This window comes from Pogona vitticeps, chromosome 9 (assembly GCF_051106095.1).
Source record: "Pogona vitticeps strain Pit_001003342236 chromosome 9, PviZW2.1, whole genome shotgun sequence".
Lineage (NCBI taxonomy): Eukaryota > Metazoa > Chordata > Lepidosauria > Squamata > Agamidae > Pogona > Pogona vitticeps.
Genome location: NC_135791.1, coordinates 17,483,490 through 17,510,142, shown reverse-complemented (window position 1 = coordinate 17,510,142; position 26,653 = coordinate 17,483,490). Strand labels below are relative to the sequence as shown.

The window sequence follows — 26,653 nt, the reverse complement described above, 5'->3', positions numbered from 1 at the left end:
GTCCTTGTGGCTGGGTAGAGCTCATTGATTTCTTTTGCAGGCTGCATTTTTCAGTGCTGGGAGCCAGGCGTTCTTGATTTTTAGACTTTCTTCTTTTTTGTTGAAGCTGTACTGGTGTACCAGAATACAGACAGAATTCTAGCTCCTGTCCTCTGTAGATGCCAGCCACAGAGACTCGCAAACCTTTGGAAGAAAATCCTCCAGAACACGGCCAAACAGGCCGAAAAACCCACAACAACTATATTAACTGAGTTGGGAAACCTGGCATGACCCAAATGTTTGAATTATTTTCAACTAGCAATATAGCTGAATAAAAGCTGACACATAGCCTCTCTTTAGGGATGAGATGGAGGAGTGACGGGTCTGCTGCCTTTGAATTGTAGCTTGCCTCCTTAAGCTCTGTTTTGTATTTCTAATTAAAGCAAGCAATGCAACAACACAGGAGGTCTCTTGTGCTCATGCATTCAAAGGAAGTCAAATATAGTATAGTGAATTCACTTCTAGCCTTTCTCAGATCAAAAGGAAGGGCACAAGGAAACAGATACAAATAGAAGTGCTGCAGAATTTGTTGTATCAAGAATTGAAAGAGCTATGGTGGTGCCACCGTAAGAATGATCAAGTCAAACTGGAGAGTTTGACATTCTAGTCCTCAGTGAGCCACGGAACCCATATGGTGGCCTCGGGGCAGTCACTTCCTTTCATCCTGATCTATCTCACATAGATGTTGCAAAAACAGAGTGGGACGCAGGAAAGCCATGTATGTTGCCTTAAGCTTACTGGAGAAAAGTGGAATATAAATGTAACAAAGAAATTTATATCCCACTGTATGTGCAATGAAGACTATCTCCAGGTAAATGTATATAGCAGCTGCAGCTAATGCAAACACATAGCAGGCTACCTGCTTAGGGGTTCTGGAAGTTGTGCATTAATTCTCCCCCACCCTGGGCATTTTTTGGACCCTTTCCCTAGAACTCTTATCTGCCTTTTGAATCCTATACTATTTTAGAAAGCATGTTATTTGTAGACAGGTAGTCGAAGGGGGCGTGGTTCTTCGTCAGTGGGTTGTATGGCTACTTCCTCTTGCTGGTATAAACTACAGCTTTGCTTCCTCTCCTTAACCTCCAGAACGCCTTTTTGAGACCAGAGTGTGTGTGTCAGACAGAGGAGGAAGGTGGCGGAGGGAAGCAACGGATCTGGCGCCCCACGAGGGCTGGAGATGGGCATGAGAGTGCCGAAAGGTAAGACCTGCAGAAAAGGTTTTCTTTCGAGGCTTCGCTTTCGTCGTGAGTTTTTCTGGGGAGTAGAAGAATCTTGGGAGGGAGGACTGTAGGTAGAGGTGCATGGCTGCTGAGTCCTCTACTAGAGATGTTCAACCGATGGAAGAGGACAATCCTAGCTGGCATGTCTCTTTAGGCTGGACCTTGGGTCATCTTGGAACTACTAGAGGAAGAATTTGTGTCAGTGGAGTGGAGGATGACTTTTCCCCTCAATTTAATTTTTTTAAAAATCATATTTACCTAATGGCTTCATTCAGTTTAGTCCATTCCAATCACTCCCAGTCTGCGATGGGTTATTGTGAAATTAAATATGCCAAAGGTGTTGTACAGGGTTGGCACCTTTTTATACTGGCCCTCCCTCTGTGGCTTTTGATAGCATGTCCTAAGTTTGGAGGTCAAGCTTTTCCTCCCTGACAACACAAGAATGAGAAAACCCCTTACATGTTTCTCAAATCCTAAACCCCATGGTGTTCACAGGGGCATGCTCCCTAGCATTAAACATAGCATCTTTATCCCACTACCTTGTGTGGGGTCAGATGCGCTGATAAAACACACGAGGATAATGCTAAACCAAAAAAATATATATATACTACTTTTGTCAACACCTTTCTTGAAGTTGTATAGCTATTTCTTGATTTTCCAAATTGGAGAAAAGAAAGCTGTTCTATGTTCTCAGACCCGACACCAAACAATTTGGTTTCTGAAGCTGCTGTCGCTAGTCCTGCTGATTTTGCTGGGCTCTAAAACACATGGAGAAACAAACAGTTGTATTTTTCTAGCAAGACTGAGTGCACACTGGCCCCCAAAAAGTTTGATTTGACCCCCAGTGTTCCATTCAAATCTCTACAGCTGTATTTTAAACATCAAGCGGATTTGCTCTGAGACTTCACTCATGGAAACATCAGCCTGTTGTAGGAAAACATAAGTACTTGGATTTCCCCAAAGAACAAAGTTAAAAACCTAGCAGATATACGAGATGTGGTACAAAACGTTATCTTGTTGTTGTAAAATGTCACTGACCCTGCCCCACTCCCAAAAGGACATGGATTGCCTTAAAATTGGGGGGCAGGGGAGTGTCCAGATTTTATTGATGGGGATGCTTGGGGATCCAGGCCCAGAAAGCATCCGGAGTGCTACAGTTTCCCAGTCCAGTTTCAAACCTGCTCTGGAATAAGAAAAGAGCCTGGCCAGGAAAGCCATTTGGCAACCTTGGCCGTCCACCTTTGGAATGATCCTTATAGCTTTTTTTTTCTATAGCTCAAGGAAGGAGGCTGGGTGGGTAGGATTCCACATTTTTATATATATTTTAATTGCATTTTAATTGTTCTGAATTTTTGTTGTATTTTAAATGTTGTAAGCCGCCCAGAGACCTTTGGGTAGTGTGGGTGGCATATAAATTTAATTAATTAATTAAACCTGACACAAGCCCGCTACCGTTTTTAAGAAAACGATCAGGGGTGCTCTTTTAGCGTCTCATTTTTTCCCCTGAGGCTAGCCTTAAGGTCCCCCCCTCTTCTCTTCCACCCACACCCCATTTCACGGGAGAACTGCCCCCCCCCCTCCATCCTTTCCAAAAGCAGCGTCGATTCTCCCCCAAAGTGGCACCAAAGATCCAAGAAGCAGGCCGGGCTGAAGGCTGAGCGGGCCCTTGGCCACCTAGCAAACGGGAGGGCAACCAGGCAGAGCCCGAAGCCCAGATCAGGGCAGGGGACCCTCGGGGAGGCTCCAGAAGTGGACCGTACCAAGGGCCAAATCGCGGGGGGGGGGAGAGAGCAAGCGGGAGCGTCCCCCTTGCAGGGGGGGGCTGTTTGCGGGAAACGAGAGGACCCAAGGTGTCTGGGTTTTGAGCGCTTCTGTTGATTAAGAGTGGGCTCTCTTGGGGAGGAGAGGATGGGGGTCTGTAGGAGCAAAGCGGCTTCCCCAAAATGCCCCCCCTCCCCGCACCACCGATGGTGACACCGGCGCAGAAAGGAACCGGGGGTTTCCCAGTGACGCGTCGTTGGGGATTCCATGCGCTACGCAGCAACACCGCCAGCGGCAGCGGCAGCGGCAGCGCGGGGGCGGGCAGGGGGGCGCGCTCGGCCGGGCAGGCGCCCTCCGGCGGGGGCCGCGTTTGCATGCGGGCCGCTGCCGGGCTACCGCGGGTGGGCCACCCACCAGCCCGTCCCCTGGGGCCGCCGCAGCTGGTTAGGAATCCCCTGAATCCGCCGGCTTCCCCAGGAAAGCCCCTCGTCCTTCTCGGGGGTAACCCTGCGTTTGTTTAGCCGCTGCGCCCCCGCGACGGGCGGGAACTTTGGGAAGGTCGCTCACTGGCCGAGCTGAGAAAAGTTACTTTTTAAATGCAGCATCCGGGGGTGGCTTTGGCACTCCAGATGACAACCCTCGCAGTTTTTTTGGCAATAGAGTCTGGGGATTCTGGGAGTTGTAGTCCCAAACTCTGGCGTGCCAGGAGTTCGCCACCCGCGCGGGGCAAGGCAGGAGAAGTCACTTCCACAAACTCTGCAACAACATATTGCTGTTGTTTCTATTATTATATATTAAGTCTGCAACTCGGCTTTTAATTAGAAAGCCAGCACAGCAGGGAAAGGAGACTAGAGCGGTTTGTCCTTGAGAGCACAAGTTCTTCTTTTTTCTTTCTTTTCCCCAAAGAGAGAGAGAGAGAGAGAGAGAGCTGCAGACGCACCAGAGGGAATAATACATGCAGATATTTTCAGTGGGAGATATCAAGAATCCAAGACCGCACCAGTTTAGAATGCAGATGGGAAGGGGATGCTGTTTGGAAAGCCTTTCCCTGCACAGAAACCCATGTGCTGAATGTTTGGTAAATCAGGACCTCCGGGAGAAGGCTACGCTCAGCGTTTCTGTTTGATGTGTTAGTTAATTTGCTACCAGCAGGGAGTTGGTGAGGGTCCCGGGAGGCGTTCAAAAAATAGGACATACACAGGCGAAAGTGGTACAGTCAAGATCCCGTGTCTTTCCTCCACCCGAACCTATGCATAATAAACGGCTGGTGCCTCGGAATGAAATTGAAATTTCTTTTTGTACGTAGTATTTGTTACGCAGAAAGAGGATACATTTGGGCTTCTCCCAGTACGACTTGGAAAGGGCCTTCTTTTCACTCAGAAACTCCCAGAAAGCCCCAAGTTAACATGGCTACTGTCTGAATTATCTTTGGAGATTTTAGGATTGGATGGCTCAGTGGTTTAGGCATGTGGCCAGAAGAGCGATTCCCTCCTGTGCCTACAGAGAGAAGAGCCAGCCTGTGTGGCTTTGGGCAAGCTGTGTGGTAGTAGGTACCAGGGCAGCCCCAGAAGGAGGTACAGTGGCACCCCGCATAGCGACGTTAATCCGTTCCAGGAAAAAGTCACTATCCGGAAACATCGCTAAACGGAACGGAAAACCCCATAGGAATGCATTGAAACCCCGTCAGTGCGTTCCTATGGGGGATAAACTCACCGCTAAGTGGAAATCCTCCATACGGCCGCCATTTTCGCCACCTCGGTAAGCGAGGAAACTGCGCGGAAACGCTGCAGGCGGCCATTTTCTTCACCTGGAGGCCATTTTGGAACCGCCAATCAGCGGTTTTCCAAACATCACAATGCGAAGATCGGTAAGTGAAACGCTTACCGATCATCGCAATGCAATGTTTAGCCATTCTAAACATCGCAATGCGATCGCTTTTGTGATTGCAAAATCCGTATCGCTATGCGGATTCGTCGTTAAATGGGGCACTCGCTATGCGGGGCACCACTTGTAATGGGAAATCACAGCGGAGTACTCTGGACTTGGAAAACCCTGAAAAAGGTTGCTATAAATCAGAATTGACTCAACAGCACATCATCATCATCATCATCATTATTATTGGTAATTTTCCAAGCTGTGAAGAGAGATTCTAAGTCACTGACTGATGCTCAAGTGCAGAGTCTGTTACTGACTTCCTGTAGGATTAAAACACTGTCTGTGGTCATGTGAAAGCCAAACCTGGAAGTGAGAGATGGATGGTCAGATCAGAAATTTGGGCGTGCGAAAGCTTCTGTCCAAAATCCATCATCTGCCAAATTCATCCAGGGCTCCATGTTCCAGCACAATGATGAGGGAAGGGGCTGCGTTGAAAAAGTGCTTGTTCTCTACAATGTGCATGATTTACAGTGGCAAGTTCTTAGAAGAAATTTGATCTGGCTTTTTGCAATGCATGAACCTCACATTGATTTCTTGCCCCTTGATTATTTATGTATCTCTCTAGAAGGCTGGAAGCTTGCTGTATGTCAATAGAGAGCCAAAAAGTACTAATGGTAAATGGAATATAGGATGCCCCTTGCTCTAGCAGTAGGGCCTGAATGGGTCAGGGGCAGATCAGAAATGGCCAGGAGGTCACCAGTCTGTGATGACTCAGCCCCAGGGTGTCCACATAGAAGTGATTCAGTGACTGAAAGAAATGCCTAGAGCCTGTGCTTCCCAACCTTAAGTCCCCAGATGTTCTTGGACTACAACTCCCATAAATCCTGGCCAGCACAGCTAGTGATGAAGGCTTCTGTGGGGGGAGGGGCTGTCCAAGAACATCTGGGGAACCAAGGGTTGGGAATAGAGACGGGCACAAACTACCAATTTGATGGTTCCTGCCAGTTTGGGGGATGGCCAAACAGGTGTTCTGTGGCTCCGCACCCAGTCCCCTCCAGCGGGCATCCACTCGGGAATCAGCATCCCATCTTCCCTGCCCCACTTCCCCCGGGTGCTGCCTTTGAGTGGGTGCCCACTGGAGATGGCAGGATGACAAGCCACGGAACGCCTGCTCAGCTGTACACCAAACTGCTGAACCAGCCGTTTTGTGCCCATCTCTAGTGGAAAACTCCTGGCCTACATGGACTTCTGTAGCTGCCTTTCTATCCAAGCCTCCTGGTGCCCAGTCTAATACTGTACTCAGTGTCCAGTTTCAAGAGAAGGGGCACACAAAAGTCCAGTTCTGATACAAACAGACCCAGTTCCAGAGGACGTTTGGGAAACAGTTTATTTTTAAAGTGTGGGACAGTAATAGGCTCTCATTTGCAAATAATCTCCCTATGGAGATCTTAGCCTTGAGAATTCTGGTTTTCCCTGTTCAAAAATGGGGGGAATAAGCCTTTGAGTCTTTCTTTGTCACAACAATACAGTACCATGCTCCCTGGAAGCCAGTCCTTCTGTAAGTGGAAGGACTTACCGCTGAGTACTCATACCTAGTACTGCATTTTGTGTGGCCTATCTCCTCCTACACTTTTGAAGCATAGAGACGAGATTTGTTATATATGTGTGTTAGCCCCGTCTCATGCAATTTGCGGAGAGGGTGTCCAGATGATGTCATTCTTAACTGCTAACCCTACTACATTTTCCCACTGCTTTTTCCAGCTTTTCCCTTTTCACAAAATTATCTTTTAATTGGGGGGAGGGAGCAAAATTACTCTCCGTCTTTTGTTTTATTTTTCATTTTTTTATTATTATAAAATACCTACTACTAGAGAAAAAAAAAGACTATATAAAATACAAAACAAAACAATACAATAACATAAAATTACCCTTGTGCACCCATCACCCACAGGACTAGCGTTACACTTCTTTGCATCCATTTTCACTCCAAAATCTCATTGTTTCTTCTCTCGGCGTATACCCCCTCCCTCTCTGAAATACATGTTCTAAAAATACATTCCATATTTTCTTAAAATCATTATTTTTCATTTGGCCTCTACTTATTTTCATATCACATGTCAGTTTATCGTTAATTGCCATATCCCATAATTCTCTATACCATTCCTCCAAGTTAACTTGATTTTCATTTCTCCAGTTCCTTGCAATAATTATCCTTGCTGCCGTAATCATCATTACTATTAAATCCTTATTTTCTTTCACCAGTTGATCTTCCTTAATCAGATTCAATAAAGCTATTAACGGAGACATTTGAATATTTGATCCAATTATTTCAGATATTTCTTTAAATATTAATTCCCATTCTTTCTTTCTTTTTTCACATAACCACCACATATGTAAATACGTCCCCTTCTCTTTTTTACAACTCCAACATAAAATTGACACACTTTTATCCATTATATTCATTTTGACCGGTGTTAAATACCATCTCCATATTATTTTATAGCAGTTTTCTTTAATCCTTACTGACATGTTCTTTATAATTCTCTGATCCCATATTTTATCCCATTCCTCTCCTATTTCTTCTTTATCCAAATCATTTTGCCATTGCGTTTTTAACCCTCAGCTACCCTGTTCTACTCGAGTTAATAATTTATATACAGTATTTGGCTTACTGTTCCTTTTCTTTCTGTCATTTCCCTACTCTCCGTCTTTTGATTAGCAGTACTAGGAATATTTTCTGTAGAAATACCATACACCTCAAGGCAGTGACAATTAATTGTATTTATTAGGTATTCGTTACGTTCACGTTCCATCTTTCCACCAGTGACCTCAAAGTTTGTGTGCAGCTCTCCTTCCCACTTTATCCTCACAACAGCCCTGCAAGGCAGGCCAGGCTGGAAGTGAATGAGAATAATAAAGTCACCCCGTTTCATGGCTCCAGGGTGACTAAGATTTGGCTCTCCCAAGTCTCAGTCCGACCCTGTGAGCACTGCATTGCCTCTCTGGCCTCGTTTAAGCAGATCTTGTGGCCAGTACATCCAGACAGCTTTTTCTACCCACCACCTCCAAAAAAATCTGCAGTCCTTGCTTTGCAGAATATCCAGCCTATTGAAGAGCACCAGAAACTCAAAAGTCTGTTCACTCTGTTGTGACCGTTCTGTTCATTCTGATTTGGGGATTTCTCTTTAGGTTTTGGCCTTTTGCTGATGCAATCCGCTCTCGGGGGGCATCTGGTTCACAGCATCCCAAATAGGATTGTTAAACATGTGAGATAGTTAAGGAGTGATTTTACTCTGGCTACACCCCAGGGAGTGTACATGGCCAAGTGGAGATTCAAACCCAGGTCTTAGTCCATCACTCTACAACACACTAGATCCAATTAGTTTACTTTTTTAATTGTTTTCTTTCCATGCCAATTTTTTTTTCTAGTGAAGGGATCTAAGACGTTGGTCTGAAAACAATAAATTACATTTTAAAAAAAATAACTTACATAATAGACTTTAAAAATGGTCACTCTAAACATTTAAAAGCACACCGGAAAGGAACATTTCTAGAGCATCCACGAGAGATTCGGTCGTGTCAGTTAGTTATTAAAAGCCTGCCTAAGAAGTCATATTTAAAATGATAACCATGTATTGTCAAATAAGTCTGACTTATGGCGACCCTTTTCCAGAAGTGGTTTACCATCTCCTCCTTCTGAGAGTGTGCAGCTTGCCCAAGGCCACACAGGCTGGCTGTACTCACACAAGGCACCGTGGGGAATCGAACTCCCAACCTGCAACTCACCGAGCTGTCTAGCCAGCCAGATCCGCTGCCAAAAGAGCAAGAGTGAGGGATGACCTGTGGCCATAATGTCAACGATCAAAGCCAGTGAGATGTGAACGCCCCATGATAGCAGTGCCAGATCTTGCCAGATCAGTAGCATCCCGTTTCCCTTTTCTCTCATTCCTGATCACCCCTCCCTTTATTTTTCTGCAAAATCTTTGTCCCGGTCTCTTTCCACCATCCTTTCCCCTCCTTTCCTTCCCCTTTTCCTCTAGCCCTTTTCTGACCTTTCGTCAGCTCCATTTCTCTGCCCATCTCTCTCTGTTTCTTTCTGCCAGCCTTTTCCCTCTCTCTCTGTCTCCAACCAGCTCTTTATTTTCTTCTGCCACCTCTTTCTCTTCTGAGGGCCACAGGGAGCGCGAGGACTGCAAGTTGCTCCCCTCTACTGTTTGGATTTGCCGTATTCCCCCTCAGCAAGGGTCTGGTTCCCAAGGGCCATTTTATGCTCAGGATTCCTCGCCCAGGATGGGCAATCTGAATGGGCACATCTTCAGCGGGAGAAAGAAATGGTAAGAAGAGGGTTGTACCGGTTGCCTCAAGATTACAACTCCCATCATCCCTTTGGTCATGCTGGATGAAGCTGAGGGGAGCTGGCGTCCAACTAGCTCTGAAGGGCTAAAGACTTCACATCTCTGGGCGAGCAGTACAGAAGCACACATTTCTCAAAGCTGAGAGATGGGAAATAGCCCCGAACCTTTCCAACATCCGGGAACGGAACGGCGTTGAAGGGAGAAATGAGTCTCACCCGGCCTGTTGAAGCTTCCGCATCACTTCCCCCAAAGGGAGCGTCATGCCTTCCAACACGGAAGCAATGGTACCACAGCAGGCGGTTGTAGATAAAGGCAAGCCAGGAGAACACCAACCCATTTCTTTGAGTCGGCAGATCATTCTGTGTCCCCCTCCCCTCCTCACAAGATTCCAGGGCAGCTTTGAACAAAAAGAGCGCATCATCTGCGTACAGGCCGCACCTGATCTTGAAAACATCTTCCGTCTGTGTTCAGAAGGGAAACCACAGCGAACAGAGGTGGAACGCCAGCAAGAGGGCAGAGCATGATTCATGAGCAGCAGGAGGGAAAGTGCTGTTTTCTGCTGCGAGACCCAACCCCGTAAAGGGCAGAGTACAATCTGAATCATCGGGGCACATGAGGAGAGCTCAGGATCTTTATTTGCTCTCAACACCTGCCCACGGGAGGCCGGACCAAAGTTATTTTTCAGGGACAAATTGCTAATATCATAGCCCAGGTTGGTTAATTCATGTCTGGCACTACTTCAAGGGGAGGAAGAAACGGTTAGAAGAGGGTTGTCTTGTCGCAGAGCGCTGACTTTCTGGGAAAATTTCCTTTTGCTGTACAATAGACAAACAGAAATCTGCAGAGGCGAATAGCAATACATTCCCCACAGTCCACCCCCTTCACATTAACTGGGACTTAAAGTCTCCATAGCTCACTCTGAAGCATTCAGAGGAGAAGGAATAAAACTATTTATTTATTTATTTATTTATTTATTTATTTATTTATTTATTTATTTATTTATTTATCTATCTATCTTATATGCCGCCCACACTACCCGAAGGTCTCTGCGCAGCTTACAGCGTTACTTTACTTACACTTGCTTGAAATGACAGACTTCTGTACGATGCTTTCTTTACTGTGCTTGTACAGCAAACAATCGAAAAGATCAAGAGCAATAAAACAATGGCCACCAACAGACTAAAGAAAGGGAAAAGAGCCGTCAGCAGAGACGTGGGGCTCTCTTCGAATTTAGAAGGCTGGAAAGAACAATTGAGTAGTGCTGGATAGATAGGCAGTCACTCTATCCTGGAAAAGCCCCTCCTAGTTGCTCAAACTATAGTCAGCGCTAGGCTCAACTAGTTCTTTCCAAACTACAGTTCCCATCATCCTTGATCATGCTAGCTGGAACCAATGGGATCCAACTACCTCTGAAAGGTTTTATATCTCTGGGCTATATCTTTCAACGTGAGAGTCTTTCAATTTCTCATTTTCCACATCCTGATTATCTTTCATTCTGCTTTCATCTCGGAAGTGCACACAAAAAACGCACAACAATCTGTTTGCACTTTCATGCATATTTTTGTCTTCACTGCAATAACACCCCCCCCCAATATCCTGCATCTTTTACTTGTGCTTTTACACGTACATTCATTTTACCTCAGACAAGTTTGCGTTTTTCAAACGAGGAAGCGGCTTTGCAATGTTAGAACTGCACACCTTGATGCATAGCTGCATTTCAGGTCATGTATTGATTTACCAAATTGTAAATTATGCAAGTTCAGATGGAACCAATTTCTCTCCCACTCTAGTTAGGAGTTGGTCTCCTGAGAGTTTGAAACCTCTCTGTGTTCTTAAGTGAGACGCCCATAAGCGTCTGGAGAGGGGAACACACCTTCCCGCTCTAGAAGCAGTTGTGCATGTGAGAAACGGAAGCTGGCTGCTTCGATAAAGACTGTGGCAGGATGTATGTCACTGTGAGCAAGAGATAGGATCAGGGCCTCGCCAGATGAGACATTCATTCCATTATCTAGACGCTGTTGGAGTTTTATTTGCAACCTCATATGTCATCTGCAGTTTGAGTGACTGAAAGGGACTTTTCTATCTATCCAGCACGAATGAATTGCTCCTTCTAGCCTTTGATTCGAAGAGAGCCCTGCCACTGCTGAACGTCTTTTCCCTCTCTTTAGTCCCTTGTCGACAGTTGTCTTGCTTGTTGTTAACCAGGCATGTGTAGAGTAAAGGAAGCAGCAGATGCAAATCCATAATTTCAAGCAACTGTAGGTAAAGAAATTTTTTTTACTCTTTCTCCTATAAATGTCTCGGGGTGAGTTATTGAGACTTTAAGTGGCAGTTAATGAAAAAAGGGTGGATTCTTGGGAACTTGTAACAATTCTCCCGGGTGGATAATAATTGTACTTCTACTGCACCGGAAAAGGGAATTTTACCAGAAATTTGGAACTCTGTAATAGCAGCAGCGGGCCCTTCAGAGAAAAAGACATTCTTTGCACTAAGCGTAGCACGTCTTAGAACTATATCCGGCAAATCAAGTTGCTTTTGCTTTGCAGTCGTTCAGTGGGTTGGCACGATTGCGTTATTTGCATGACTCAAGCTTTATTGGCAGAAGATTTGCGAGCTGGGAGAGACAAAATTGTTTGAGGAAGAAAGAGGCACTTGACTTTATGTGGGATGTGACTCTCGGCGAAAATTGGAAGCCTTGATGGAAGCTGCCCAGAACTGCTCCTTCGGAGGAGCTGCTGCCTTGTAGCCATATTTGTTTTTTCACTTCACCTGGGATGCCTACGGATTTTGCCTGGTTCCTTGTTTCTTTGAGAACTCTCCAAAACTTACAAGACCTTTTCAGCTACAGCTTTCAACACTGTGAATCCATGAGAAAGGAAAAGTGACAGATTCATCAGTTTAGTTAAACTGGCGAGCGTGTAGCAGTTCAGCCTTTCGTGCTTAAAAGCCCGGGCACTGATCCACGGCTGTTCAATCATGGTGTTCTGAAGCTTAATTAAGATTGTCACTTCGTCTGTTCCGGCAGAGACCCCTCTGCTGTGACAACAGCATGACAGGGACAGATCCATGATTCTGTGCCAGGAAAGGGATTTTGAGATGGCTGAGAATTTGGCTGGGTTGGCTTAGTTTTGGTTGAGCATTTGCCCCCCGTCCTCAAATATTTTCATGAACTGGACGGAACGTGCTGGAGACTTAACAAAATCCAAAAGTTGAGAAAAGAGCAAACCTCGGCCACTTGCCCATCCTCAGCAGCTGGTGGGAAGTTACCTTTACAAGTTACAAATGCCTCCAACAGCTCCATGATGGCCAGAAGATTCTGGAAGTTTTCACTGAAGAAGTAACTTTGCCCCTGCTTCTGGATTTCATTTTTCTTCTCTGCATCTGAATTTGTAAATATAAAGAGTACAGTAGGGGGTGCCGTATCCACGGGAAATCAGTTCCAAGCCCGCCCGCCCCACCCGCAGAGTCCGAAAATCGTAGAAGTAGGGAACGCCATACATAAGCATTGTCTCTGGCTCCTTCTAGTGGTGAGTTGTAGTAAATACACCATGAAAAGATATATAAATACATATTTCTGTGGTTTTTTATTTAATATTTTCAGGCAGCATATACGTGAATGGGCAGATGCTGATCTAGCGGATAAGGGGGGTCCTACTGTACTTCAAAAATATCATAGATGCTCCCCAAAAGGAAACAAAATCAAAGTACACATTAAGTTAATTTCATGAATGTAATTGACATGTGTCCTTTGTGATGTATATAAAAGCCGGAAGGAAGCCTGCTACAGTTCCAATTGAAGACTAAGGATGATATCCAGTAGTTGAGAAGTACTGCATCCCTACCCTTTTACATTATATGTCACCAAGCCAATTCCGATTTATGGTGAGATATTTAAGGAGTGGCTCTACCAGTGGAATCCTTGGTCCCAGTAAGCTTTCATAGCTGAGCTAGTATTTGGACCCAGCTCTCCTGAGTCCCAGTCCAACAATGTCCCACTATGCTACACTGGCTCTTCATCCTAGGTTAGTAGAAAGGGAATGAAGCAAAGCAATATAACTGCTGAGCTGCAAGTAACTCTAGAGGTCATTCATCCCAACTCTCCCACACATAAAACAGTGATAAGCCACGGCAAATAATTTGAAAATTCCCAAAATCTGCAAGAAGGAAAAACAACCATGTGTTTATCTGCCATAAGCTCTTGTGGACTGTAGATTGTTTCTTCAGATGCATGGCATGCAGCCTCGGTAGATAGACATTTATACAAGCTGGAGGAGGATGGGGAATATGAAATGTAATGAAAATGCAAAAGGTCCAGGCTGGTGATCGTCTTATCAGGAGCTATTAAGAACCATCACCAGTCATTGGGCTCTCAAGGTATACATTTTGATGGTGATGGTGGCTAAAAGTCATTCGGACATTGATGATGATGATGTGCTGTCAAGTCAATTGTGACTTATGATGACCCTTTTCAGGGATTTCCAGGTAGAGAATACTCAGGTGTGGTTGACCATTCCTTTCTTCTGGGGCCATCCTGGGACTGTGCAGCTTGCCCAAGGCCACCCAGGCTGGCTGTCCTCCCAGGAAGCACCATGGGGAATCAAACTCCCAACCTCTGGCTCTACTGCCAGGTACCTAAACCACTGAGCTATAACAGTGGCGCTGTTGAATTCCCCAGACTATTGGTTCTGGAGGACTTTAACATTCACGCAGAGGCTAAGGTTTCCAGTCAAGAGTTTCTGGAAACCATGGCTTCCTTGGACTTGACCCAACACATTAGTGGTCCTACCCACGTGGGCGGCCATATGCTGGATCTGGTCTTCGCTGCCAAGCAGAGAGAGTGTGCTCCGATGGTGGCCGACTTGATATTGTCCCCCTTGTCATGGTCGGATCACCACCTAATTAATTGCAGCCTCACAGTGGCACTTCCCTCCCGCGGGGAGCTTGGACCCATTAAGATGGTCCATCCCCACAGGTTACTGGATCCTGTTGGATTCCAAGATATCATGCGGGGGATTCTGGCTGACTTGGTTGGCACTCCTGTCAATGCTCTGGTGGTTGGCTAGTATACTGCCACCAGCTCGCTTTGGCATGGCTCCGTTCCTTCTTGGGGGACCGTCCTCAGAGAGTGCAGCTTGATGAGATGACTTCCACCCCATGGATCCTCAATTGTGGGGTTCTTCAGGGGTCAATCATTTCACCAGTGCTATTTAATATCTATATGAGGCCGCTGGGTGAGGTCATCTGGAGTTGCCACTATTGAGGAGGTGGCTGTTTTATATTGGTTTAGTTTGGACTTTAAAAAAATTTGCTCAGGTTTGGTTCATTTAATTTCTGCTTGGTTTGGTTGTGCTTGTTTTTGTTTTGTTTGGAAATTGCTGTTTCTAAAGTTGAATTTCTGCCCCTTACTGGCCTGTTTGTCCTATGTAAAAGGGTCTGGGTCAAGCACTCCCAAATGATGACAAGCTATACATACTGATAAATACTAATGCTGTAACAGATTAATGCGATCTGTTATAATCCACACAAACTCCTGAAAACAGCTTTTTTTAAAGTGCAACATTATGTGAATGCAGTGAAACTGGACACATACCGGTATATTGTGCAAATAGAGGTAGGATGCTGTCTTTTATCTTAAAGAAAACACAAATGCTGTAATACGAAATTCAGAACAGAAGTTTCCTTTTAGGCTTCTTGCAGAGAAATGATTGCATCAGTGATAAGGTGTTTAACTTTTCCCTGATCTGCAGGGAAGCTTTGCAATGGGTCTACCTGTAAAAAGATGCTCTGAGATGGCACAGCTGCGCAACAGGACTACCTCTCAGATTTTAAGAAGGATGAAGAAGGGGCTCTCAAAGGCTCCAGTCCCAGGCACGGGGTGTCCTCCTTCCAACCCCTCCTTCCTTCGTAACCCCATTTGCTCTGTCTTCAGGTTGCAAAGACAGAGTGACAGCGGCCCAGACTGTGCGGAAGTTACTGGAGCAAAAACGACTGCAGCAGTCGGCGCAAGGACACAGCCCTGGAGCCCTGGTGAGTCATCCACTGGAAGAATTTGTGACTGCAGAAACACACATACCACTTTTGCAAAATACTAAAATATACCCATGGGATCTTTAGGTAAGAACATAAGAAGCTACCTCATGCTGAGTCAGATCTTTGGCCCATTAAGCCCAGCATTGCCAGCTCTGACCGGCGGCAGTTCTGAAGGTCTTAGCAGGCTCCTTTCTTTGCCCTACCTGGAACTCCGGCATTCCCAGGCCATCTCCCATCCCAGTCATGACCCTGAGTAACTTCTGAAAGCTGACAAGGGAGGGTGTATTCAAGGGGGGTGGTGGTCAGGAGGAATCTAGTCCTACAACCTTTTTTGAAAGCTCTATCCAGTCTGCACTTGTTAGACTACCATGAAACCCAACACTATTTCAATCCTCACATTTTTTTGCCCACTATTTGAATCCTCACATTTTTTTTGCCCATTTGAACATAGCACATTTTTAAGTGTATGATGCTGATGGTATGCCATCAAACCAATTCCAACTTATGACAACTTATCGGGGCTTCCTAAATGTGATGTACTCAGAAGTAGTTCACTATTCCCTTCTTCTGGAGGCATCCTGGGATTGTGCAGTTTACCCAAGACTACACAGGTTGCCTCTTATCCCAGGAAGGAAGCACTGCGGGGAATCCGACCTCTGGCTCCACAGCCAGATTCTCCAACTCACTGAGCAGTTCAAATAGATAAAATGCACATGCTACATACGAGTGTGAAACATGCTTGACCATGCTTTTAGAATCATAGAACCATACTATCATGAACCTGGAAGGGGCCTATAAGGCCATTGGGTCCAAACCCCCCACACAGTGCAGGAATACAAATCAAAATATATCTGCCACGTTCTTCTCTAAATTTCTCTTGAGTGCCTCCAGTGCTGGAGGACTTACCACCTCTCAAGGTAATTGCTTCCATTTTTCTTGATATTCAACTGAAATCTGGCTTCCTGTAACATGAGCCCATTCTTGCGGGTCCTGCACCCTGGGATGACGGAGAACAGATCCTGCCCCTTCTCTGTATGTCAGCCTTTCAAGTATTTGAAAAGTGCTATTATAACTTCCCTCAATCTCCTTTTCTTAAGGCTAAACATGCCTCGTTGTTTCAGCCTTTCCTCACAGGGCTTGGTTTCCAACCCCCTGATCATTCTTCTTGCCCACCTTGGAATTTGTTCCAATTTGTCAGCATCCTTCCTGAAGGGTGGTGTCCAGAACTGGATGCAATACTTAAGATGAAGCCTAACCAGTGCTAAATAGAACGGAACTAGCACATCTTGGCGTTGGGAGCCTATACTTCTGTTAACACAGCCTAAAAGAGCATTTGCCCTTTTTTGTAGCCACATCACACTGTTGGCTCACATTCAGCTTGTGATCTACGGCAAATCCAACATCCTTCTCAGTCATAGTATTGCTGAGCCAGGTATCCCCTATCTTGTAACTGTGTGTTTGGTTTCTTTTTCCGAGATGCAGTATTTATCGCTGTTGAATTCCATTCTGTTGTTTTTGACCCCAGTACTCAGGACTATCTAGATCATTTTGAATTTTGTTTCTGTCTTCCCGGGTGTTGGCTATTCCACCCAATTTTCTGCCATCTGCAACTGTGATTAACATTCCCTTTATCCCCTGATCTAGGTCATTAATAAAAGATATTGAATAGCACTGGGCCCAGGACTGAGCCCTGAGGTATCCCATTTGTAGCCCCTCCCAATTTGAGAAAGAGCCATTAATCGTCACCCTCTGAGTACAATGCTGTAGCCAATTGTGTATCCACCTGACACTTGATCTATCCAGCCCAGACCTAGTTTGCTTGCTAATCAGGATATCATGGAGCACTTTGTCCAAAGCTTTGCTGAAATCAAGATATACTACGTCTACAGCATTCCCTCTGTCTATCAGGGAGGTTACCTGATCAAAAAAAATGAGATCAGATTAGCCTGGCAGGATTTGTTCTTGACAAATCCATGTTGGCTTCTAGTTATTACTGCACTGTTTTCCAGGTATTTGCATAGTGACTGCTTTATAATCTGTCCCAAAATTTTGCCTGCGATTGTTGTCAATCTGACTGGTCTTTAGTTCCCCGGTTTCTCCTGTTTGTCCTTTTTTGAAGATGCGGTAAACATTAGCCCTTCTCCAATCCTCTGGCACCTCACCCATTTCCCATGATTTCAAGAAAATAATGGGCAGTGGTTCTGAAAGTGATTTTAGTCAGGCCAGGATGAGGAATCCATGTGAGCAATATGCACAGTTCTTAAAATGCACACATTTGAACAGAAACATGCCAAAATAGAATGGAAGAATCCCTTTAAAAAAACAATTGGGTATTGAATAGATGTGGAGATAGGAAAAAGAGACTGTTCACAGAGGGTAAGATTTTTCTGATATAAAGGTAAAGGTAAAAATTCCCCTTGACAATTTTTGTCCAGTCGTGTTCGACTCTAGGGGGCGGTGCTCATCCCAATTTCCAGGCCATAGAGCCAGCGTTTTGTCCGAAGACATTCTTCCATGGTCACATGGCCAGTACGACTTAGACACAGAACACTGTTACCTTCCCACCGAGGTGGTCCCTATTTATCTACTCGCATTTGCGTGCTTCGAACTGCTAGGTTCGTGGGAGCTGGGACAAGCGACGGGCGCTCACTCCGTCATGTGGATTCGATCTTACAGCTGAAGATCTACAGACCTTACAGCATAGAGGCTTCTGTGGTTTAACCCACAGCACCACGTCCCCTTGCCACCACGTCCCCTTTCAGATATACATCATCCCAAATCTTTGTAGGATTTCAGGAAGAAGGGTGAAATATACAGTCTGCATTCGTAAGGCTCCAGAATCAGTCCTTTGCATGTGAAAACGGGGCCAGCAAAGAGTCCATGAGGACTGGTCCATTTGGGTCATCCACCTACACACATGCAGGTGCACTTAAGCCTCTGACACCCCCCACTCTGCCGATTCCTCCTCTTCCCTTAAATGAGGTGGAAGGATTGGGCTCTGTAATCCCAGCTTCATTTTTGTCTGTTTGGACAGGTGGGTGAGAGGGAGAATGGAGAGGCAGGCAGGAAAAGGGTATGTGGAACTAGGAAACAGCACGCAGGAGTACTTCTAACTGGCAGGCAGGATTTTTCTGTGAATGACTGGGATGGGGGTGAGGGAGTCCTCAGTACATGACTCCATATGTACATGTGTGTGTATGTGCGTGTGTGCTCATCTGCTTGCCTCTGTGTGCTGGGCCCATTTTTGGCCCAGCTCCGCCTAAGCAGAGGGACGTGGCGGGGCTGTGGGTTAAACCGCTGAAGCCTCTGTGCTGCAAGGTCAGAAGACCTGCCGTCATAAGATCGCTTGTCCCAGCTCCCACCAATCTAGCGATTCGAAAGCATGCAAAATGCAAAATATGTGAGTAGATAAATAGGTACCACCTCGGTGGGAAGGTAAATGGCATTCCATGTCTAGTCACGCTGGCTATGTGACCACGGAGGATTGTCTGCGGACAAACGCTAGCTCTGTGGGTTGGAAACGGAGATGAGCACCGCCCCCTAGAGTCGGACACAACTGGACAAAATTGTCAAGGGGAACCTTTACCTTTTACCACCTAACGTTGCCCACCATTGGCTGCTGTTCCTTCCATTCCACTGAGCACTATTGAACACCAGCAGTCCTTGAAATACGCCTACCAGAGAAAGCCAGCCTTCCCTAATTTGGTACCTTCGGGATATTTTGGACTCCAGTCCTTGACTGATCTTGCATCCAGTATTGCAAGATGAAAATCAGATGAAGGGACAGTCCGTCCTGGGCCCTTTCCGATTCCAACCGGCCGTATAGTCTTTGCTGGACTCACTGCTTGCTGTCTTTCTCTCTCCCACCAGATCCCTCCGAGAGCTGTAGAAACAAGCCAGCCAGGTGAGTGGATCAAGACGCACAGGAATGCCTTCCGTTCGGTTCCATCTGTTTCTGCCCCAGACACTCCCTGGCTTTTCTTTTATGCCAGGAATCTATCCAAAGTGGCCATGAGCATCCAGAGGCACACCTAGCATGCTTTTTCATATCTCGGAGGCTGCTGGGATCCATTTTCAGGAGGAGGGGACCGGGAACCTGGAAAACCCAGAGCAGGTTCACTCTCTCTCCTCTTGGGTGCTATCAGAGCGACTGGGCTCCACTGCCTTAATATGCCCCCCCCAAATGCAGCAAGCAATGTCAGAATAAGTGAAACAAATCAAGATGCAAATGACTTTAGTCATTGTCGAACTTCTGCCTTTTTTGGCCCCATGCATGAAGCGTAATTTGGATGGCTTTCTTGTAGGGCTCAGATAGTTCTGAGTGTATCTTGGAAACAGAGCTGGTACTGAGCCCACCCAGAGCCAGTCTTCGAAAAAGCTTCTTTTTTGGACTACCAGCTGCGAGGCACTTTCAACAGCCAATGCTGGGCATCAAGTCAAGATGGCAAACTATTAGAGATTTAATTTTAACAAGTATGATTACACTTTTTTTTTACACTGTTAAGTGTACAAAGAGTTGGGTATCAGCTATTTTTTCCCCCTGCCACATTTGCTGGAACAACTTAGCTGGCTTTGAGAGAGTGACAAGTGCCATTTGCTGCTGCCTCAAACAGACGTTAACTTCAGCCCGCCCTGGATATGGTCCCCTGGACATAGTCTGCTACCCCTTTTCTGCAAAGACAGCAGTGTCATAAAAGAAGGTATATAGTGGAGCCACTGCTTGTAGGGTCAAAGCTCCAGGACTGTCTGATGAGCAGGAACTAAGATGCCATCTGCCACCCCACCACCCCACTATTCTTGTCTGCTCTGTTTGCTCTGTGTTAACTGAAGGTGTCATTGTTGTTGGGGGGAAAAAATCAAATTTCCCAGGAACAGTTAATGGTTGCAAAGTATTTGAATGTGGATTGGTCTCGAATGGGCAATCAAGAGCTGTTAACTTTACAAAAGACCTCCTCCTCATTTGTAGATATGGACCAATCTGACTATCTGCATTTTTGAAATCTTTCCTTTGTTTTGGGGGGTGGGGACTGCTACCAGGGTGTCACAATGAGCACCTGCACTTTCAACTTGACCACGACAGTAGTGAAAACAACTTTTCTATACTACTTCTTTTCTTAGCAGAGCCCCTATTCCTACCATCCCCTGCAACAATAGAAGGAAGGGGCCCCCCTAGACCAACACCTCTTGAGTACCCGGTGGCCACCTTTCCAACCTGGGAGCCAGATGTCACACAGCGTGCCACCTTCCCCCCTAGCTGCCCCTACCAGCCCGGGGACGATGTCAACTGCTGCCTCCCGTCTCCAGGGCCTGACCCGTATGACGTGGCGAGCACCTTCGTTCCCTTGGAAACCAGTGCTTATGGGGCAGCGGGATCTGGTGCTACTGAGCCGGTATATAGTTCCAAGATGCCACCAGCACTACCTTATGAGGTGAGTTGTGTAAAATTGTGAAGAATTTCATTTCAGGATGCATCCCTATGACCGTCCCTTGCTACATGTGATGAATTAATTATGTATTTTCGGTCCTGTCTTGCTCCCAAAATTGGGAACTGAGGCTGCACATGAAAGGGTTAAAAGCAGGTGAAGATAAAAACATGAGAACTTCTTGTGGGTAAAGGCACGTTGTTGCAGTAACGTTAAGCCTCCTGGGAATTGCCACATGCAGAATGTCAGTTATGGAAGCTGGTTCAGCTAATCGGTAAAGTAGCTCCCACTTGGTGGCTGCATGAACATGCCCTTCCAGGATATGTGGGGCCTGAAGGATCATCGGACACGTGGGCCAGGAGCTGCTGAATCAGCAACCCTGACCTACACACTGCAGTCTCCTGTGCACCCTTAATAAAGTGCACCCGAAACCTTGGGTTTTGATTGCAATAAGGTCAAAGTGCCATCAAATTAAATGGTAGTTTTAAAGCATGCTTTGATTTTTTTTCAAAAAAGTACAATACCTCTCTGTTAAAAGCCACTTTCTCAGCAGCCAGCCATTTGTCAAAAGCCTGCCTGAAAGATGATGATGATGATATGTGCCTGCCACCACAGATATAAAGAGGGGGGAGGGCTAACCTATGCTCCTTTGTTCTCCTCTGCATGGGAAAGCTTATATGGTTTTTTGTGTGTTATTTAAGGTTTAGTTTTTAATTGTGTTTATGGTTTCAGTCTTTGTAAATTGTTTATACACACACACACACACACACACACAATTATTTTGTTGCTATTTAGTCTTACAGTACACTTGTGAATTTGTTATGCCATCATTAATTAATGTCCAGAGGGGCGTCTATAGTAGCTGTTGTGGCTAAAGCAATAATGAGGCTTATGACACTCAAGACTTAGCAAGTTTTACTTGCTTTAAGGTGTCAGTGACTTGCATCTCTCCAGGAGCCTTATGTCAAATAAAATGGGCTGTCCTTTAAAGATGTCAGAAGACTCTATGTTGCACTTGTTGGTTAGTTACTTATAAAACCCACCTTTCCACCAATAAACCTTCCCTTCCTCCTTTATTGTCACAATAACCCTGTGAGGTAGGTCAGAGTGAGAAGGGTTTACCTTGTGAGCTTTTTTTTATTTCTCACCGGGGGCTCGAACTGAATTCCCCAAGTCCTGGTCAAACACCCTAACAATGCTAGCTCTTTGAACGAGTTCCTCTTCCTTGACACATTCACTGGAAACTGTTTCTTGATGGGAAAATGGTAAATAAGCAGGAAGCCTTGGACTGGGAGGTCCTGCACGGGTCAGGAGTGGTTTGACATAGAGAGAGACTGGCTGTATTTTGTCATGTTTTCCCTTCTCCAGCAGGCAGCTGCTGAAGCCCAGGACTCGAATCTCTATACAGGGCTGAGGAGCAGCTGGACGGAGCAAAACCAGAACAACGCCTATCTCCCTGTCCCTGGGAATTACCAAGCCGCCTTTGTCGATGTGGATCCAGTGGAACTGGCTCAAGCTCGGGCGCAGATCCAGAACGTGGGCTTGACACATCTCCTGCAGCAGGATGAAGACGGGGACACGTGAGTATGCGGCTCGTGTGTAGGGGGTGCAGACACGGATCTCTCCCTACCACTGCCCCAAATGGTTTGGGGACACCATCCCACCTATGAGTTTGCTTTGCTTCCTCCTGTTCTGGAGAAAGGGGGCATGCTCACCATAGCAAGGTTCAAGATTGGAGAGGCTTCGGTGGGCAAAAAAACCCATAATCCTGCAGGCTCAGTTTGGGGACTGGAGCACACACGCTCATCTGCTATTGTCAGCAGAACACAGACACTTCTTTCTAGACCAGTGGTTCCTAACCTTGGGTTCCCAGATGCTCTTGAACTGCAGCTCCCAGAAATCCTGGCCAGCAGAGGTGGGGGTGAAGGCTTCTGGGAGTTCTAGTCCAAGAACATCTGGGGACCCACGTTTGGGAACCACTGTTCTAGACTGCAGCATCCAACCAGCTTAGCCACTGAAGCTAGTAGCTGGGCATTATGGAAGCTGTAGTGCAAAAAAGATTCCCAGGGTCTGATTTTCAGGCTAGAAAGGAATTGGTGGGAATGATCTTAAAACACCTCTTTTTTTTGCCCGTAGTTAAGATCCAGAAGGAAAAATCTAGGCCTCTCAATCTAGGTCAGCAAAATGAGGCTGAGCAAGGGATATTTCCTTTAAAAGGGGATAGGATGACCTACATGTACAGGCACAGTTTTAGAATGAATGGTTCTAATTTAAGTAGGAAGTCCATGCATCTCTTCATAATGAGGAAGACTGGAGCGGTGATGTCTTGTGTTTGCTGTTTAGTCTGTTAATCAGCAACCGAGGCTTTGCCGGTCTCCCTTCTTAACTAGAGATGGGCATGAAGCACTTCATGCTGGGACATCCTAAGTTGCTGGTGTGGCATCATAGGTGCCTTACATTCCCTGCCTCCACACCCCCACACCAACACCCCCATTCATCAGCCAGAGTGCACTGCTTGTTCCCTCCCCATCATGTGATCTTCCAGTCCTGGCAGGAGCACGGACTTCCCTTCTCCACCTCCTCCAGCAGCTGCCCACTTATAGGCAGTACAGCAGGAATCCCTGCCCCACCTCCTCATCTCAGTGGGCATCTGCTGGGGGAGGCAAAGAAGGGAAGTCCATGGTGAATCCAATTGGTGAGTGGGAGTGCCGTTGGGGGGAGTGGGCAGGGAACACACAGCGCTGACAACTTAGGATGACTCAGCACAAAGTGCTTTGTGCCCATTTGTACTTAAGACTGTTTATCTTTCCACTGGTCTTGGGTTACACAGCCTTTGCAATAGAGCAAAGGTATGGAACCTTTGGCATTTCATACATTTTGATCTCCCACTTTCACAGTCCCTAACCCCTGCCCCTAGTCGGTGGAAATGATGGGAGATGAATGCAGACACAGCAGAAGGCTAAAGATTTTCCACTTCTGAAACGGAGGACTCTCCACTGCAAAGGAGAAGCGTGCAGGGTCACCCTAGGAGGGAAAGAGTTAGCAGGAGACGCATAAGTTTCTGAAAAGGGGACGTGGTGTCAGCTGAAAATGAATGAAAGTGTTCAGTTGCTATGTATGTGATGCCAAGTTGTTTCCAACTAATGGGGACTTTAATAGGGCTTTGAAGGCACATGAGATTTCAAAGACTGAGTTGCCCCAGCCCACACCCCAGTTGTATTGCCATTGCCAACCAAGGATTAGAACCCAAGTCACCTAAGTCTTCATCTGACACAGTGGCCAGAATCCTATTTAGTGTACTAGAAAGTTATTAATTGTGTGCTGTCAAGTCAGTTCTGATTTATGCTGATCGTTTTGCAAGGTTTTCTATATAGAGAAATAGTTTACCATTCTTTCTGGGGGTCATCCTGGGACTGTGCAGCTTGCCCAAGACCACACAGGCTGGCTCTTCTGGAATGCAGAGCGGGGAATCGAACTCCCAGCCTCTGGCTCCCCTGCCAGATACCCAAGTCATGTTACACCTCCAGTGGGTGGTTCACCTTTGGCACTCCACTGTCGTCACCGTGCACTCGGCCACAGAGTTCCTTCTCAACCAATGGGTGCTTTATAAATACCATTTCTGCCTTGGTGCAATTAGAGTTACTCTTGGCATAAAGTTGAGCTATGCAAGTGTAACTGCTTGATAGGACTTCAGTTTGTCTCTGATATTTTAGCCGTTACACGACACTGGCTCTCACCCATGGAAATGTCTTGTATCAAATAAAGGGGTATCAAAGCCAGGGAGGGCATGTTGGCACTAGCTCCTGACTGGTAGTTACCGGGTTGCCCTGTTTTGTCCAGTTTTGAACTCTTCCATGCCCTTCCTCTTCAGGTGCCTCCATCTGTTTGTGGCCCAAGGACGCCGCCCACTGGCATACGCCACCGCCGAAATGCTCCGAGACTGTGGGAGGCTGGACATCAAAGAGCATCGGGGAAAGGTAAGGGGATGGTCAAGCGGGGCTTTCTTCATCATCTCCCCAGGCAGCTGGGGTGAGGCTCCCCAGTTGCCCCCCTTTCATCCGGGATTTGCCAACAGTGGGGCCTCCAGATGTTGCTGGACTACAGTGCCCATTGCCCAGCATGCACATCGTAGCCTGTTGTGAGCGAGGATGGGAGGTGCTGCCATCCAGCAATCACTGGAAGGCAACACGTTTCCCATTCCAGATTTGTTGACTGGGCTTATACTTTGAAACAAGAAGTAATGAATAGCCCGCCGGCAAGAATTTGAGGTGACAGAAGAAAAATGGTCTAGCCGAGGTGTTAGGAGGGAAGAGAAATCCTGCGTCTTTCAGAGGAACACTGTCATTTACACACACACTTGTCCCCTCCCCCCAGAGCATTGTGTGGGGGATCCCCCTGCCGTGGGAGACTGGAGGTTGTTTTTCCTACGCCTTATTGCTGTATTAGGGTTATCTGAATGGGGATGGAACATAACCCCGAGCTGCCCTCGCCATATGAACGTCAGTGTACTTTCTGAAGGGAACACAGCACAGCATAATGCTGGAACATGGGGTGGGCACAACGGAGAAGACTAAGAGAGGAAGGGCTGCCAGCCAGGGGTGGAGGCCCTGCAAGGCAAATGTACCTCTTGGTCCCTGCACCAATCCTCTAACAGTATAAATGGGTAGGAGGTAAAGAGGTGGTCTCCTTGGTAATGATGCTAAAGGTCCAGCTGCACAAGCCAACTGAAAAGTTGGCAATGCTTGTCTCCTCTAGCCCACTGTGAGCCAGAGGTTGCTTCAATGCCCCTCCCTTGAATTTGTCTCCAAGGTCTACTAGGCGCGTGGCATACAGAATGGGACCATCCATCTCTTTTATATTTCTGTTGAGATGTTGAGATCCTCTAAGGTGGCAAATAAATCACTCCTTTTTTTTTCTGCCACTGCCCCTTATAGACTGGGCTCTAGGTAGCTGCCTAGAATCAGCCACATGATACAGCTATGCCCAGTCGCAGTGACTCACAGCTTTTTCTCCTTTGGGCCCAGACTCCACTCCTCGTGGCAGCCGCAGCGAACCAGCCGGAAATTGTGAAAGACCTGATCATGTTGGGCGCAGACGTCAACGCAGTGGACCAGAAGGGACAGACGGTCTTACATCTCGCCACCACCTATGGGCTGTCCAGGGTTATTGAGGTGAGGCTGACAATATCTTGACCCATAGAGAAGTGGGTGGTTCACCTTTGGCATTCCTCAGTGAATTTCCATGCCAAGCAGAGATTTGAAGCTAGGTCTCCTGGGACCTAACCCAATACTCTGTGCATTACCCATACTGGTTCTCCCAAATATATATTTAAAGTGGCAGAAATGTGGGATTTGGGCTTAAATGAAAACAATGGCGAAAACATTGTCTGATGTACAATTCAGTTACAGCAAAACTCATAAAGTAATCATTCACAACAGTACGGATTATGATGGTAACATAGCCCTTTGCAGGTGAATGGGTTAAACCGCAGAAGCCTCTGTGCTGCAGTCATAAGATCGAATCCACGCAACGGAGTGAGCCCCCGTCACTCGTCCCAGCTGCAGCCAACCTAGTGGTTCGAAAGCATGCAAAATGCAAAAATGCGAGTAGATCAATAGGTACCACCTCGGTGGGAAGGTAAACGGCATTCCGTGTCTAGTCACGCTGGCCACGTGACCACGGAGGATTGTCTGCGATCAAATGCTAGCTCTGTGGGTTGGAAACGGAGATGAGCACCACCCCCTAGAGTCGGACATGACTGGACAAAATTGTCAAGGGGAACCTTTACCTTTTTATAAGGCTGGATAACTCGGTGAGTTAGGTCTCTGGCTACAGAGCCAGAAATTGAGCATTCACTTCCCCACTGCACTTCCTATGAGTAGAGCCAGCCTGTGTGGCCTTGGGCAAGTTGCATAGCCCCAGGGCTCCCCATAAGAAGGGAATGGGAAAC

General features: G+C 46.5%; 1 protein-coding gene across 5 annotated transcripts in view; it reads left to right on the top strand.

Moving 5' to 3' along the window:
- Positions 1–1,105: 1,105 nt before the first annotated feature.
- NFKBID (NFKB inhibitor delta) overlaps positions 1,106–26,653 on the top strand; it is a 33,079-nt gene continuing 7,531 nt past the window's right edge. The window contains exons 1-7 of one of the 5 annotated variants that reach the window (XM_072979906.2): positions 1,106–1,238; positions 15,180–15,277; positions 19,151–19,184; positions 20,399–20,709; positions 22,072–22,283; positions 24,575–24,680; positions 25,728–25,874. In XM_072979906.2, the coding sequence (XP_072836007.2) occupies positions 1,217–1,238; positions 15,180–15,277; positions 19,151–19,184; positions 20,399–20,709; positions 22,072–22,283; positions 24,575–24,680; positions 25,728–25,874 (930 nt within the window). In that variant the 5' untranslated portion in view covers positions 1,106–1,216. The remainder of the gene's footprint in view (positions 1,239–15,179; positions 15,278–19,150; positions 19,185–20,398; positions 20,710–22,071; positions 22,284–24,574; positions 24,681–25,727; positions 25,875–26,653) is intronic. The other 4 variants (XM_020777413.3, XM_020777411.3, XM_072979905.2 and 1 more) reach the window with 4 other exon arrangements.